The sequence below is a fragment of the Myotis daubentonii genome, chromosome 1 (assembly GCF_963259705.1).
Source record: "Myotis daubentonii chromosome 1, mMyoDau2.1, whole genome shotgun sequence".
NCBI lineage: Eukaryota > Metazoa > Chordata > Mammalia > Chiroptera > Vespertilionidae > Myotis > Myotis daubentonii.
This window is the reverse complement of record NC_081840.1, coordinates 22622592-22640049: the sequence shown is the minus strand read 5'-3', so window position 1 is coordinate 22640049 and position 17458 is coordinate 22622592. Positions and strand designations below refer to the sequence as shown.

Here is a 17458-nt window from a genome sequence, read left to right as displayed (position 1 = left end):
GCTCTTGGCATTTTAATTATGATGTGTCTTGGTGTGGTCCTCTTTGGATTCCTTTTGTTTGGGGTTCTCCGCGCTTCTTGGACCTGTAAGTCCATTTCTTTCACCAGGTGGGGGAAGTTTTCTGTCATTATTTCTTCGAATAGGTTTTCAATATCTTGCTCTCTCTCATCTTCTGGCACCCCTATAATTCTGATGTTGGTACGCTTGAAGCTGTCCCAGAGGCTCCTTACACTATCCTCGCATTTTTGGATTCTTTTTTCATTTTGCTTTTCCGGTTGGGTGTTTTTTGCTTCCTCGCATTTCAAATCATTGACTTGATTCTTGCGCTCCTCTGGTCTGCTGTCGGGAGTCTGTATAATATTCGTTATTTCAGTCTGTGTATGCTTAATTTCTAGTTGGTTCCCCAACATAACATCGAGGGTCTCGTTAGTTTTCTTGTAGATCTCATTAAGTTTATTGGCGGCTTCTAAACAGTTCTTGAGAGACCTTAAAAGTGTGGTTCTGAACTCTATATCTTCCATTGACAATTTTGTCCTGTTTCTTTGTCTCCGCATTTTGTTATGCTTCCTTGGTGCACCCCCTAGTGGTCTTTGTTCGAAGTCTTATAGTTAAACCTTGATTGTTGTAGCTAATACTAGGGAGGGTTTGACCTCCAGGCCAAGTGGCTATGAGAATCAGCTGTGTCAGCAGTGAGAGAACTTCTGTCCTCTAGGGAGGTGCTAATCTAGCCTTTGCCTGAGGCTATCCGGCAAATGCCTCTGTGCAGGGCTTGGGCAGGGCGGGTCGAACAGGATCAACAGCATGGGCTGGAGAGAGCAGTTATGGCGGCTCTCAGTCCTGTCCCCAGGGGCTCTGCCTCTCTGAGTTCCAGCACCCGCTGCAAAGCTGGGAGAGAAAGCTGCACTCGCTCTGACCGAAGCCAGACAGTCCTGCTTCTCCCGTTTGAGTCTGGGTCCCTAAAGACTCGCCTGTATCTGGAGCTCAGAGTCTGTGACTCCCTCCCGATTGAAAACGCCAACGGCGCCCTCTGCCACCATCCCGCTCCGCGCACTCCGCACCTCAGAATTTGACTTCAGCACTGCGCCTCCTCTGAGTGTCCGTATGTGTTTCTCTTTCCTCCTAGTTGTAGGACTTCCACTCAGCCAGCGTTCCTGTGGTTCTGCGTGATGTCCGTTCCGTCTTTTAGTTTCACTTTTGAAGTAGTTGTTCAAAGCAGCAAACTCCGGCGTTAACCTATGCCGCCATCTTGGTTCTCCAACTTCTTTTTTCTTCAAAGATGAGAATCATTGATCAGCTGCCTCCTGCATGCCCCCTACTGGGGATCTAGCCTGAAACCCAGGTATGTGCCTGACTGGGAATTGAACTATGACCTCCTGATTCATGAGTCAAGCTCAACCACTGAGCCACACTGGCAGGGCCCTATCTTTTTATTTTTAAGTATTAATTTGATAAATACTAAGCATCCTATCTAATAACAGACAAACATGGTAATTGACCATACCTTCGCTACCCCTCCCATTGGCTAATCAGCATGATATGCAAATTAACTGCCAACAAAGATGGCAGCTAATTTGCATACTGCAGGCAGGGTGGGACAGCACGAGCTGCCAGCACACTGCTATCCAGTGCAGCCCCGCCCCAGAAGCCCCAGGCGCTGGGCCCACCTTGCCCCCCAGGACCCGATCCATTGGTGGGTCCTGGGCGGCAAGGCAGCCCCACCCCAGAAGCCCCAGGAGCTGCCTGATATGGTAGTAACTCTATCAGTAAGCACTCTGAAAGTCAGTGGCATAAATGCACCAATTAAAAGACAGATTATGAGGGTGAATCAAAAACAAAACCCACTTTAAATATAAAGATACATATAGATTAAAAGTAAATGAATTAAGCTGCAGCCTATTTTTCTATGGATAGAGCATTAGCCTGTGGACTGAAGGGTCCCAGGTTTGATTCCAGTCAAGGACACGTACCTCAGTTGTTGGCTTGATCCCCAGTCCCTATCAAAGCATGTGCAGGAGGCAACCAATCAATGTGTCTCTCCCTTTCCCTTCACTCTCTCTAAAATTCAATGGAAAAATACCCTTGGGTGAAGATTAACAAAAACAAAGTAAATGGATTAAGTAACATTAAAGAGATTATAAGAAAACTATATTCCAAATTTTGTTAGTTGCATAATGGTTATGTTTAAATTATTAACACCTAAGGAATTGGGTGAAGGGTACATATAATATGCTGTAGTATTTTATAGTTTTTTTTACATGTATGAGATTATTTCAAATTAAAATATTAAAAAATTAAAGATTAATAAAATATTAATTGAAGTGTGTATGCATTACATGAAAAATCTAATTGCTTCTAGCATAATTTATTAAATTGTGCTAAAATTTACAAGGGTTCAATTAAAAAATATCTTAATTCTAAATGATATAATAGAAAATATATAATAGTGCAGTTATAAGCACTAATCTGAAAATAAAAATGTAAAGAAGTGAATTTAAAGAAGGGATTAGCCAAAGAAAATATATGCACAACCCATGGACACAGACAACAGTATGGTGATGGCCAGAGAGAAGTGGGGGCAAGAGCTGGGTAGAGGGGGCAAAAGGGGGGAAATAGGGACATCCTATATAATAATAATAAAAGGCTAATATGCACATTGACTGAACGACAGAATGACCGGTTGCTATGATGTGCACTGGCCACCAGGAGGCAGATGCTCAATGCAGGAGCTGCCCCCTGGTGGTCAGTGCACTTCCATATGGGGAGTCCCACTCAGCCAGAAGCTGGCTCATGGTTGGCCAGTGCAGTGGTGGTGGCAGGAGCCTCTCCCACCTCCGTGGCAGCACTAAGAATGTCCAACTAACGGTTTAGACCGGATCCCTTGGGGGCCTAAGCCTTTTGTCGGACATCGCCCGAGGGCTCCCTGGCTGCCAGAAGGATGTCTGACAGCAAGCTTAGGCCTGATCCCCCGGGGAGTGGGCCTAAGTCGACAGGTGGACATCCCCCAAGGGCTCCTGGACTGTGAATGGGCACAGGCGGGGCTGAGGGGACCCCCCCTCGAGTGCACAAATTTTTGTGCACTGGGCCTCTAGTTGAGTATAATAAAGATACATAAGGACAAAGGGATCATTTTTCTTCTGTCTGAATGACTAAGAAGCATTAGACTGAGCATTATAAAGGATATATCAGAAACATAAATACAACTCCTATTATCTACTACTTGAGAATACTCATTTTGCTTTGCTTAGAGTTGGTCTCTGAATCACTAAGGAACAGGTTCAGCTGTAACAGCTCTGACAACAGAGGCATCATCACATAAGGGTTTATTCTCTCACCTAAAGGAAGTCAGAACTGGAATGGTAGTGCCACAAAGCCAACAGAGCCCAGGTTCCTTAACTCTGCTCTGCAGCATGTGGCTTACATCCTCAAAGTCACCTCATGGCCCACAGCAGCTGCTGGAGCTCTAATCATTACTAAAACAGCAGGAAGGAAGGACAAGAAGGAAAAATATATGCCCCTCCCTTTAGTGGTCTTCCTGGACTTTCTACACACATTTCTACTTACACCTCATTGATCAGAACCCACATCGCTACGCTGAACCACACGGGAGACAGGGAATTTTCAACTGAGTTTACTGCCTTCCTGAAAAAAATTGGGGTTTTATTACTCAGGAGGAAAGAGAAAATGGACATTGAGATAGGTAATTAGCAAACTGCCAGAATTTCCATTATATAGTTGTTAAATTAATGTTTTTACTGTATAGTCATACTGATTTTGGAATTACCCTTTTGATAATATAAAATATTTAAGCTTTCAGAACTTTAGGGGAAGGAAAGTGTCTTAATTGGCAAAATCAGTGGTCTTCACAAGTCTAGACAAGGACCCTAGGATGTTTTTTACTCTCTATACACAGAATTCTAAAATATCCCATCTCAAATTGGCATCATACTCAAATCTCACAAAGTAATGGAAATTGGAGAGGAACTTTTAAGTTCTGAAATTGACTAAAGAAAAAAGAAATCTCTCACCTCTTTCTGTTTTTAGGAAATCAACGATCTGTTGGTTAAGGAAAAGGTTATGCAACTTACCCAGCAGAGGTCACAAATCCAAAATCTTCAGAAGAAGGTGGTAAGCTTGGAGACTGCCCTGAGTTGTCTGACTAGAGAGTTTGAGACTGAAGTTCTAAAACAGAAGCAGCAGGCAATGGTAAATAACCAAAGTGATCAGATTGAAATTTACAACCTGAAGAACCTGCTTCAGAAGAAGAATAGAGAAATGAATAGAGTGAAGAAACTGGCCAAGAACATACTAGATGAGAGAACAGAAGTGGAAAGGTTCTTTTTGGATGCTCTACACCAAGTGAAGCAAGAGATTGCATTTAACAGGCTGCATTATAAGCAGATGGCACAAGCTGCTTTCAATTTAAAAATGCGAGAGGCATACGCAGGAAGAACAGAATATCCCAAAATTCGAACATTTGATGGCAGAGAGCACAGCACCAATAGTGTGGATCAGGATCTTAAAGAGGCTAGTAAATGGTACTAATAATACTTTAATATTTTATCTTTTGTGCTGCTATTTTTGTGCCTTTAGAGAAATAAGAACCCTGAAAAATTCAGTTTGGTAATATCTAAGTACTGAGTATATTACTTAGTGAGGTACTTGAGGATAGGAACTAACTCATCTTTGTAACCCCTATGCTTGGCATAGTTTGTGGGGCCTAATAAATATTGTTAGTGGTGCCCTCTTTTCTTCATAAGAGAAACTGTTAAAGAGACTAGATTACTTTTCCCCATAGGATGTCATTGCAGTATCTTTTAACATGCTCTTTTATTTCGTTTCCTATAAACTAGTTACAAAGGTTTAATTAGATTCAGGTGAAACATTTTTTATAAACATACTTTCATAAATATTTTATAATTAGAGACCCAGTGCACGGATTCGTGCACCAGTGAGGTCTCTCAGCCTGGCCTGTGCCATCTCGCAATCTGGGACCCCTCGAGAGATGTCGGACTGCTGGTTTCGCAGGCTGGCCTGCGGGGATCGAGCCGAAACTGGCAGTCCAACATCCCCCAGGGATGTAGTAGTGCACAAAGTGGCGCCGCGCTGCTCCCGCTCATCCTGGCCCACTGCGCCTGCAGCAGCTGCTGCTCCGTAGCGCGCTGCTATGGAGGTAGGAGAGGCTTGCTCCACCATAGGTGCACTTACCAGCATTGAGCCCAGTGTCTGGCACCCGTCAGTCAACTCAGTGGCACTCCTGCTGTGGGAATGCACTGAACACCAGGAGGCAGCTGCTCGAGCACCTGCCCCCTGGTGGTCAGTGAATGTCACAGCAAACGGTCAAACGGTCATTAGGTCGCTTGGTCATTCAGTTGCTTAGGCTTTTATATATATAGATTTATATAGAGAGATATTCCCTTTACTATTCTGAGATGAAATTTATAGGTAATAATACCTAACTAAACATATTATTTAAAAAATCAATATACCAGTAACAATTCATTGTAACAATTCTTTTTTTTTCTTTTTTTTCCTTTAAATTTAATTTTATTGCTTAAAGTATTACAGATAATAGTACATATGTCTCTTTTTTCCCCCCCATTGACCTTCCCCGGCCTCCCCTACCCCCTGGCACATGCCCTCACCCCACCCCCCCAGTGTCTTGTGTCCATTGGTTATGCTTATATGCATGCATACAAGTCCTTTGGTTGATCTCTTACTTCCCCCCCTCCCCACACTCCCCAGCCTTCCCACTGTAATTTGACAGTCTGCTCAATGCTTCTCCATTGATTTTTATTTTATTTTATTTTTAAATTAAATCTTTATTGTTCAGATTATTACAGTCGTTCCTCTTTTTCCCCCCATAGCTCCCCTCCACCCATTCCCCCCCCTCCGCCCTCCTCCCCTCCCCCCCCACTGTCCTTATCCATAGGTGCACAATTTTTGTTCAGTCTCTTCCTGCATCCCCCACACCCCTTTCCCCCCTCCCCAAGAATAGTCAGTCCACTCCCTTTCTATGCCCCTGATTCTATTATAATTACCAGTTTATTCTGTTCATCAGATTGTTTATTCACTTGATTTTTAGATTTACTTGTTGATAGATGTGAATTTGTTGTTCATAGTTTGTATCTTTACCTTTTTCTTCTTCTTCCTCTTCTTAAAGGATACCTTTCAGCATTTCATATAATACTGGTTTGGTGGTGATGAACTCCTTTAGCTTTTCCTTATCTGTGAAGCTCTTTATCTGACCTTCCGTTCTGAATGATAGCTTTGCTGGATAAAGTAATCTTGGTTGTAGGTTCTTGGTATTCATCACTTTGAATATTTCTTGCCACTCCCTTCTGGCCTGCAAAGTTTCTGTTGAGAAATCAGCTGACAGTCCTATGGGTACTCCCTTGTAGGTAACTGATTGTTTTTCTCTTGCTGCTTTTAAGATTCTCTCTTTGTCTTTTGCTCTTGGCATTTTAATTATGATGTGTCTTGGTGTGGTCCTCTTTGGATTCCTTTTGTTTGGGGTTCTCTGCGCTTCCTGGACCTGTAAGTCTATTTCTTTCACCAGGTAGGGGAAGTTTCTGTCATCATTTCTTCAAATAGGTTTTCAATATCTTGCTCTCTCTCTTCTCCTGGCACCCTTATAATTCGGATGTTGGTATGCTTGAAGCTGTCCCAGAGGCTCCTTACACTATCTTCGTATTTTCGGATTCTTTTTTCTTTTTGCTTTTCCGGTTGGGTGTTTTTTGCTTCTTCATATTTCAAATCATTGACTTGATTCTTGCGATCCTCTAGTCTGCTGTTGGGAGTCTGTATAATATATTCTTTATTTCAATCAGTGTATGCTTAATTTCTAGTTGGTCCTTTATCACAACCTCGAGGGTCTCATTAGATTTCTTGAGGGTCTCATTAAGTTTATCGGCGGTTTCTAGAAAATTCTTGAAAAACCTTAAAAGTGTGGTTTTGAACTCTATATCCAGTAGTTTGCTTTCCTCTATTTCTGTTATTTGTATCCTGTTTCTTTGTCTCCGCATTTTTTATGCTTCCCTGTGTTGACAGACTGGCTTTTTGTGCTAGGTGCCCTATAGGGCCCAGTGGCTCAGCCTCCCCAATTACCTGAGGTATACACTCTTGGTGCACCCCACTGTGGGCTTTGTGCACAGTCTTGTTGTAGTTAAGCCTTGATTGTTGTGGGTAACACTCGGAGGGATTGACCTCCAGGCCAATTGGCTGTGAGAATCAGCTGTGTCTGCAGTGGGAGAACTTCTGTGCTGGAGACACCCCTCCGGGGCAAGACTTGCTTCAATGGGGCTTTGATGGTCACTGAGTCTGCCCCTTGAGTGTGTCCTTTATGGATCTGAGGAGCTGCAATCTGGATGGTCCCACTCTGACCACGGGGCACCCGGCTCCTGGATCTCTAAGGAGGTGCTAATCGAGCCTTTTCCTGAGGCTACCCAGCAGGAGCCAGCTGTGAAGCAATGCATTTGCCCTGGGGCCTTCGGCCAGCTGCAGTTTGTTAGGTAATTATTAGATTGCAAAGGGCCAGGCCTTTCATATGCAAAAGCCTCCTTGCACAGCTTGGGGCTTGGGCGGGGTGGGGTCCCAGGGGATCAACAGGGCAGAGAGAGCAGTTATGGCTGCTCTCAGTACTGCCCTCAGAGGCCCTGCTACTCAGTGTTCTGGCAATCACTGCAAGCACCTCCGAGAGAAAGCTGCCCTTGAGTTCTGACTGATGCCAGACAGTCCAGTTTCTCCCGTATGAATCTGGGTCCCCAGAGACTCGCCCGGAACTGGAGCTCAGAGCTTGAGACTCCCTCCCGATTGAAAAAGACAACCATGTCCTCAGCTGCCAGCCCTCTCCGCATGCGCTTCTGTACCTCTGTACTTTATTTCCACACTGCACCTCCTCTGAGTCTCGGTATGCTTTTCTCTTTCTTTCTAGTTGTAGAATTTCCACTCAGCCAGCCTTCCTGTGGTTCTCGTAACAATTCTTTCTTATACAGAACTGTCTCTTGGATTGGAAGACACCCAGTAGTGCCCCTATAATTGTATTAACCAAAAGTCCCCACAAGTTTCCTTGAGATGTACTGCTACGATGATAAAGGTAGCAGAATACTTGAAACAGTTGTAGATTATATACTATGATTAATTGCTTCCTTAGCATTTCTATCTGTTGGAACACTCTTCCCCCTATAAACCATGGATTAAATTATGGTGCATTTTTATTTTTTTTATTTTTATTTTATTTTTTTAAATATATTTTATTGATTTTTTACAGAGAGGAAGGTAGAGGGATAGAGAGTTAGAAACATCGATGAGAGAGAAACATCAATCAGCTGCCTCCTGCACATCTCCTACTGGGGATGTGCCCGCAACCCAGGTACATGCCCTTGACCGGAATCGAACCTGGGACCCTTGAGTCTGCAGGCCGACGCTCTATCCACTGAGCCAAACCGGTTTCGGCAATTATGGTGCATTTTTAAAGATTATTGTTAAAATTATGTTTTATACCCCAATGAAATTAGATTCTTCAAAGGCCTTAAGTCAAGAAACTTAAAAGGACTCCAGACCTCTATGTACTTAACATCTTACTAAGAGTGCTTCCAAATGTATTTTCTGCCTTAAATTATTTTTTAGTGGATTAATTTGTATGCTCTTCTAAATTAGCTGCTAGAAAGGTTAGACATGGTTAATAGCTTCTGAAAGATAAGACTCTTCTTCAAAAATGTCCACACAGTGTATAATTTTTAAATCTTCTTTCTGTATTCAGAAGTCTGTAATAACACTCTTTTTAACCAACAGATCCTCTACAATTCCCTCTAATTTATTTAATGCCAAGCAAGTTGAGTCCCTATCAAACATAAGGCAGTTTCTTTTAAAGTTTTTTGTCTATGGCCCCAGCCAGTTTGGCCCAGTGGATAGAGCATCAGGTCCCAGGTTCGATTCTGGTCAAGGGCACATGCCTGGGCTATGAGCTTGGTCCAATGTGCAGGAGGCAACCAATCAATGATTCCCTTTTATCATGGATGTTTCTATCTCTCTCTTCCTCTACCTTCCTTTCTGAAATCAATAAAAATATATTAAATTTTTTTTTGTCTATGTATATTAAGTAGTATATTAGTTTTCAGAGGAGGGTACATAAACTGATTCTATACATTGTTACTGAGGAAACTGGACGCTTCCTATTCTGCCTTTTGTGTGACATTTCTGCTATTGAGCAACTTGTCACCTTAACCTCAGTTTCCTATTAATTGCTTCCTTAGCATTTCTATCTGTTAGAAACCCTATAAACCCTCAGCAGGGCAGGTAGAGTCAATAGGAAAGTAAAAGGTAAGTAAATGATTTAAAAAAAATTTATATATATATATATATATATATATATATATATATATATATATATATGATTTTTTACAGAGAGGAAGGGAGAGGGATAGAGACTTAGAAACATCGATGAAAGAGAAACATTGATCAGCTGCCTCCTGCACACTCCCTACTGGGGATGTGCCTGCAACCAAGGTACATGCCCTTGACCGGAATTGAGCCCGGGAGGGACCCTTTAGTCCTCAGGCTGACACTCTATCCACTGAGCCAAACTGGTTAGGGTAAGTAAATGATTTTTAAGAGGCTTAAAAGGAAGATTGGAGAGGGACAGTTGAAGTATATGGTGATAATAAAGCAAAACCTAAACTTCTTTGAAAATATTTTTTATTGATTTCAGAGAGGAAGGGAGAGGGAGAAAGAGAGAGAGAAACATCAATAATGAGAGAGAATCATTGATTGGCTGCCCCCTGCATGCTCCACACTGAGGATGGAGCCTGAAATCCGGATATTTGCCCTGACCTGGAATTGAACTGTGACCTCCTGATTCTTAGGTTGACACTCAACCCCTGAGCCGGTTGGGCAAAACCTAAACTTTTAAAGAAAACTAACATGCCGTGGCTCAGTGGTTGAGCACCAACCAACCTCTGAACCAGGTCGGCTTACATGTAGAGTGAGTCTTGATGTATAATGTGAGAAATTTTTTGCACATAGAGCACTTGTGTTAGTTTTATTTCTTTTTTAAAAATATATTTTTATTGATTTCAGAGAGGAAGGGAGAGGGAGATATTTTCTTTTCTCATATTTACATATTTTGGAAATTTTCTTTTCTCATATGTACATATTTTATATTTTTCAAAAAAAAGGAGATGCTCACTTTGACCATATTTTTCCTTTTCACTTCTTTTTCCTTTGATATTCTTCAGGACAGATATTCAAGGAAATGTGGATATTGGAGATTTGACTTGGGAGCAGAAAGAGAAAGTCTTACGATTGCTTTTTGCAAAAATGAATGGTTTTGGTCCCAGGTAAATCCCTGTTTCTGTAGTAAAATACCAAGTTGTCATCAATCCTTAAAATCATTTAGGAATAATGAACTTATTCTCGCTTAGATTGAAAGGATTAGGAAAAGATCAGAAAATATAAAAGGGTCATACCGATTAGCTAAGCAATTCTCAGAGATAAATAAATAAGGGGGTAGAAAAGAGATTAATTTTAGATGTTTAAGGTAATGCTTGCTAAGAAGGTACAATATTGCACAGCTGAATGAGCGGTAATGTAGAGAAGCATAACAATTGTTAAGATTTTATTGGTCTACAAAGATAAGTAAATGGTTTTTTAAGCTGATTATTAATCTCTAATAAGACAGAATCTCTTATTACCTAACAAGAGACTCTCTAATACCAAGGAAAAGACCTAAAAAGGAAAACAAAAATCTACAGGTATTTTTAAAAATTATTTTTAATTAAAAAAATGATTTCAGAGGGAGAAAGGGAGAAGGAGAGAGAGATACAAGAAAAAACATCAACGATGAGAGAGAATCATCACTCTGCCTCCTGCACACCCCCTACTGGGGATCAAACCCACAATACGGACATGTGCCTTGATGGGTAATTGAACCTTGATCTCCTGGTTCATGGGTCGAAGCTCAACCACTGAGCCACACTAGCCAGGCTGAAATAATTCTTCTTAATGATTTGTTTTCACTTTCTCCACTATGTTTTATCAGTAACTATAACCCTGGTAATAAACTATAAAGTGGGTAAAATTAACCACTTACTGATTGCCTGTTATGTGCTTGGCACTATGTTAGGTATTCTGGGGATGCAACAGAATTAAGAGACATTGCCTTTGATCTCAGATCAAACAAAACCAAAAATAACAAGGAAAAAAATAGATGGAACAATAAAGTACAATTGGAGTTCAGACTATATGTCAATGGGCTAGAGTAGTCAGGGAGGAAGACTTCAGTCAGAAAGACAGGAAGTATGACTCTGTGGGTGCCTTGTAAGAGAGTGGAATAGTTGAGAGAGGGGGCAGGACACATTAGGCAAGGGGCAAAGTAGACAGCATAAGCAGAAGCCCAAGGTAGAAATGGGTATCAGGTATTTTGGGAACATTGAGGAAAACTGCTTAGCTTGAAGAAGTGTGATAATGCTAGATCAACGGTTCTCAACCTGTGGGTCGCTACCCCTTTGGGGGTTGAACGACACTTTCACAGGGGTCACCTAAGACCATCGGAAAACACACATTGTTTTTGTAATTAATCACTATGCTTTCATTATGTTCAATTTGTAACAATGAAAATACATCCTGCATATCAGATATTTACATTATGATTCATAACAGTAGCAAAATTACAGTTATGAAGTAGGAACGAAAATAATTTTATGGTTGGGGGTCACCACAACATGAGGAACTGTATTAAAGAGTCGCGGCATTAGGAAGGTTGAGAACCACTGTGCTAGAGAATAATTAGTAATAAGAAATAAGGATTAATCTATATATTATGCTGAGCCTTTAAAAACCATGCAGAAAAGCCTGAACTTATGCTAGTGTAGATTGTAGAGCAGTGTAACATATTTTTCTCCTTTACCTTAAAGGAATACAAAGAGCAATAAGCCATACTCCCATACTTTCAGTGGAAGGGCTCACAGGTTATTGTTCTCAGAGCTGACCAGAACCTAACAAAGACAATATGATGGCTTGGAGGACAGAAATAGAGGTGGGGACCAGCAGAAGCTGCTGCACTACTCATGTGGTAGTGAGGGGGTTAGGGAAGAGTGGGAGCAGTCAGAAAAAAGGAAGCTGAAAGATGGGAAGGAGAAATAGCTTAGTGATCAAGGACAAAAGGAATAAAGACAACAAAGTATAAACGTTTAAGTTTTTAGATTAAGAAATAAAAGAATGGCAGTATTAAAGTCAAATGAAAAATCTGAAACGCCAATGTGAGGGAAATATTTAAATTTTATTTAATCTATCCGAGTCATTTAACAAATACATATTGAGTGCTGCCATTTATTGAGGATATCATGGTGGGCAAATAAAGACATGCCTAATACCAGGGAGTTCATGGTTTATGTGGAAGAAAGTCATTATTCAAATCATCACATAAATATATTCAAAAAAGTACAACTATGACATAGGCTCAAAGGAGTGGTATGAGAGCCTTGATTAGGGGAATCTGACCTAATTGAGGTCAGGAATATTTCTGAGGAAGTAAAAGCTTGAGCTGACCTCTGAAAGGTAAGTCGGAATAAAAAAGGGAGAAAAACCATTCTAGGCAGAAGAAACAGAAAGTAGTATTTTCAGTGTCAAATTGGAGATGATGGCAATATTGAAGTAAAAAATACTTAAGGCATGTGCAAATAGTGTTTGGAGTACAGGTGATAGTTTAGGGAGAGAGATTTGAGCATGTTTAATGAAAATTGGTAGTTGAGTTTAGGAAAGTGGATGTAGGTAGAAAAGTAAAGGGCTGAGGCTAGAACCTTTAGGAATAACCACAATTAATAAACAGAGGAACAAAGAAGAGTACAACCAAACAAGAGGAGTTTAAAGTATTGGCTAAATGGAAGATAAAGGACTTCGAAGTTTCTTTCTGTCTCTGGTAGTCTTTTGAAGATGTGGAGGTACAATCTAGACCAGTGATGGCGAACCTATGACACGCGTGCCAGAGGTAACATGCGAACTCATTTTTTTGGTTGATTTTTCTTTGTTAAATGGCATTTAAATATATAAAATAAATATCAAAAATATAAGTCTTTGTTTTACTATGGTTGCAAATATCAAAAAATTTCTGTATGTGACACGGCACCAGAGTTAAGTTAGGGTTTTTCAAAATGCTGACACGCCGAACTCAAAAGGTTCGCGCCATCACTGATCTAGACTATAAGTACTGAATGTCTGTCTCATTGTGAGTTGACTTCTCCCAGGGAATACAGCCTGAGTTCCAGGCCTTGAGTTCCATACTGTGTTGTTTTCAATACTGGAGAAACAGGAAATTGAGTGAAATCTTAGTAATGAACTTGAACCTGGCCGCAATGAAACCATGTCTAAGCCTACTGGAATCTCATGCCAGTGATAGATGAAGGAAAAAGAATATAGGAATAGAATGGTGAAATGTTGAGATAAAGATGAGATTAAGTAAGAAACCTAATATTAGGGAGGAATTAAATGATAAAAGGGCTACCAAGGAAAGTAGATTAATTAGGAAGTTGGTAAGAATTCACAGTAGACTGTATATGATTGTGAATCCAGTAGTTCAGTATTTTTCTTTGTGAGTGAGCTAAATCAAAGGGGTATGTACTAGTATAATCAATAAACTGTACTCTAATGCATCAGCAACAACTCTGGCTATAACTTAGGCACTGGTAGTACCTAAAGTACATTATTAGAGTATTTAAGATAGCCAGATTTTGAATGGGTTAAAAAAATTGACTTGAGAAACATTGATTTGTTTTTCCACTTATTTATACATTCATTTGTTGCTTCTTGTACGTGCCTTGACCGGGGATTGAACCCACAACCTTGGCATATCAGGACAAAGAAAATGCGCTAACCAACTAAACTACCCAGCTAGGGCGAGGATAGCCAGATTTTGAATAGGTTTATGCTTCTTTCATGTGCACCTAGTTGAGGGCAAGTTTTAGGAGTGAGATATGTGTCTTTATCTGCTGGCAAAAAACAAAACAAACCTCCTATACTTTTTGTAACTGCTAAGCTCACTTTCAAATTAAAATATTGACTTAGTAATATGTTTATTTCCTTTGTTTTAACCAGACTTGCCAAAGTATGAGAGAAATTTTTATGCGGTGTCTCTCCATTTATGCTGTGTTCTGTGGTTCATTTTGTAGGAAGGAAATTTTTCTGGCCATGTTTTATGTTTGTTATGTTTTGGTCAGTACTCTGGGTTAACCTTGCCCATCACTATTAATAGCTGTTATGTAGCATCATCATGATCATCTCCATAAATATTTCCCATTTCTTAAGTTCACCATGTCTCAACTTTAAGAGACTATAAGTTTATATTAAGTTGCCTTAACGTTACGCTGCCTCTGTGTGTGCAAAAGATCACTTTTTTTTTTAATATATTTTATTGATTTTTTACAGAGAGGAATGGAGAGAGATAGAGAGCTAGAAACATCGATGAGGGAGAAACATCGATCAGCTGCCTCCTGCACATCTCCCACTGGGGATGCGCCCGCAACCCAGGTACATGCCCTTGACCGGAATCGAACCCGGGACCCTTCAGTCCACAGGCCGACGCTCTATCCACTGAGCCAAACCGGTTTCGGCAAAGATCACTTTTTTGAACACGAGAAGCCCATCCAAGGGAAGCATTCATTTAGCCCGTTTAGAGTGTGGTTGAAATAAAGGCACAAGGAGACTCTGCCTCACTGCTAACCTTTACCCACCACAGGAAATACAATCAGAGGTCTGGATCTCCAGGTTCAGAATATGTTGTTCCAGACAATGGACAAACAGAGGAATTTGGGTAAGGTCTCTCTTTTTTAAAAATCCTCATCCAAGAATTATTATTATTATTTTTAAATATATTCTACCGATTTTCTACAGAGAAGAAGGGAGAGGGACAGAGAGCTAGAAACATCAATGAGACAAATCGATCAGCTGCCTCCTGCATGCCCCCCACGGGGGATGCGCCCGCAACCAAGGTACATGCCCCTGACCGGAACCGAACCCGGGACCCCCCAGTCCGCAGGCCGATGCTCTATCCACTGAGCCAAACCGGTTCGGCCAAGAATGTTTTTTAAATTGATTCTAGAGAGGAAGGGAGAAACATCAATGTGTGAGAGAAGCATCAATCAGTTGCCTCCTCTACGTGCCCTGACTCAGAATTGAACCCACAATCTAGGTTGTGCCCTGACAGGGATCAAACCCACAACCTTTTGGTGTATGGGATGATGCTCCAACCGAGCCATCTGGCCAGGGCAAAGGTAAAGTCTTTCTTGACAAAGCAATGAACATGAGCCTGATCACAATGGTTCTGTTGTTCTGAACTAGATTCCATGTGTGCATGGTTGTTGACAGGTCTCTTTGTCCTTATTTAAGGGATGAAAGTAAGCTTCAAGATCAAACGTTCATCACCCAGCAAGTACCAATCTCAGACTCTTCTCATGAACTGGTAATATCCAATATTCAGAAAGGATCACATGAGTCTGACATGGTAAGGAGTCTGTAATCTAACCAAACAATACATATAACTGTTACCTTTCCCCATGAGCTTCTTGCTAAGTCACAGTTCTTTAGCTCTACTATCTCAGGTATCAGTGAAATGAGTATTAATACTAGTATGAGATTGTGGACATTTTTATAACTATCCACATAAGGAAGGCATATACTTAATGCAAATGCATGTTTTGCCTTTTAGTGTTGAAAACATATAAATTGCCTTTTGAAATCCACAGCCTAGCCAAAATATGTACTATCTTTTATGTAAGAATTAAAACGTAACGACCCATTTAACTCTTGGCTTTGGACAGAGGTGGGAAGTCTAAGTCACTACAGGTAGAGGACAGAGGCCTTACTGGTATAAGTAAGTATGGCACCATTTTTTTTAAAGCCAGATTTTCTTTTTAAGAGCTTTTTATTTGTGCTTGTTATTCATAATTAGTACAATGTAAAATCAGAGAATGAGGCCACATCAGAGCAAAATGAAAACAAAACACTCATTTTTTTAGCTGCTACTAGCATAAACAACTGTACAATTGTTTTTTTTCTATCTAAGAAATAAGAAACTTCTGAGTAGTAAGTAACTAACCAAATAAATTGATTCCAATTACAGGAACACAATTCTTTTTTTTAAATATTGAAACATCTTCTAATTTAATTATACCTGCCATTTTCATGATTCTGATTAGTATTCTTAAAAATATATTTTCATTGATTTCATAGAGGAAGGGAGAAATGTCAATGATAAGAGAGAATCATTGATTGGCTGTCTCCTGATTAGTATTATTTAAAAAGTGATTTCCGTTAAATGTAAGGAAAATTTAGGTGTCTCTGTGATTCAATTCCACTTGGAATTTAGAGAGTATGACCTTTTATTCAATCCAGCCTCTAGTTGTTGGATTGGATTAAATATCACTATCAGTTGCCAGCTGTGATAAGAGATAAAACAAGGGACATTCTATAAATTTCTACTGCCTCATCTTTAGGAAGGCAAAACTGAAATAAAACAAAATAAATCAGGAAGACCGAGTAGGGTCATAAATGTATTTTATTAAAATTCTAGTCACCTTAACTCAGTGATTTTCAACTGGTGTGCCATAAGAATTTTTAAAATATGCAAAACCTGACTAGTCAGGAGCACTGACCTCTTTTCCCTTAGATTGCCAAATAAAAGAATGACAGTAGCCAACACAAAATAGCTGTCTGGTGTGAATGCCCCCCCCCTTTTAAAAATTAAATCTTTATTGTTGAAAATATTTCATTTGTCCCATTTTCCCCTTCCCCCATTGACCCCTTCTAGCCTGCCTGCCTGCCTTTACCCCCACCCCCAAGTCCCAGGCCTTCACCACCCTATGGTCTGTGTCCATGGGTTATGCATATATGTATACAAGTTCTTTGGTTGATCACTTACCACCCACCCACACTCCCCTGCCTTCCCTCTGAGGTTCCACAGTCTGTTCTACGCTTCTATGTCTCTGGATTCATTTTATTCATCAGTTTATTTTGTTCATTAGATTCCACATGAGTGAGATCATGTGATACTTGTCTTTCTCTGACTGGCTTATTGCACTTAGCATAATACTATCCAGGTCCCTCCATGCTGTCTCAAAGGTGAATGCCCTCTCTTGAACCATAAATATATAGGTCATATAATAGAGCTGCAACTTATTGGTCATGTTGCATAATAAGGTTGTATCTGATTGGTTAATTCTGGGTACCAAAAATCCTTATAAGTATATGCACCTGATTTTGAAAAACGTAATTTTGGAGCAAAAAGGGCAGGTAATTACTATTGTTATTATTTTTTTGTAAATCAATCAAAATTATACCAATTTTTTGTCAGCTTGGCAAAAAATATAAATTTTTAGTAATTAGTTTATGTGTACCATGAAATGAAAAAGGTTGAAAATCACTGCCTTAAGTGACTGAAGATTTTGATATTCTATCAGTAGGTGGTAGTAAT

General features: G+C 40.3%; 1 protein-coding gene across 5 annotated transcripts in view; it reads left to right on the top strand.

Annotated features, from left to right (window-relative positions):
* Positions 1-17458, top strand: part of BBOF1 (basal body orientation factor 1) — a 47356-nt gene that overhangs the window by 23762 nt on the left and 6136 nt on the right. For 2 of the 5 annotated variants that reach the window (XM_059690754.1, XM_059690716.1), the window contains 4 exons: positions 4042-4535; positions 10233-10334; positions 14726-14800; positions 15376-15871. In XM_059690754.1, coding sequence (XP_059546737.1) covers positions 4042-4535; positions 10233-10334; positions 14726-14800; positions 15376-15505 — 801 coding nt within the window. In that variant the 3' untranslated portion in view covers positions 15506-15871. Of the gene's footprint in view, positions 1-4041; positions 4536-10232; positions 10335-14725; positions 14801-15375; positions 15872-17458 lie in introns of those variants that run through there. The other 3 variants (XM_059690725.1, XM_059690744.1, XM_059690735.1) reach the window with 3 other exon arrangements.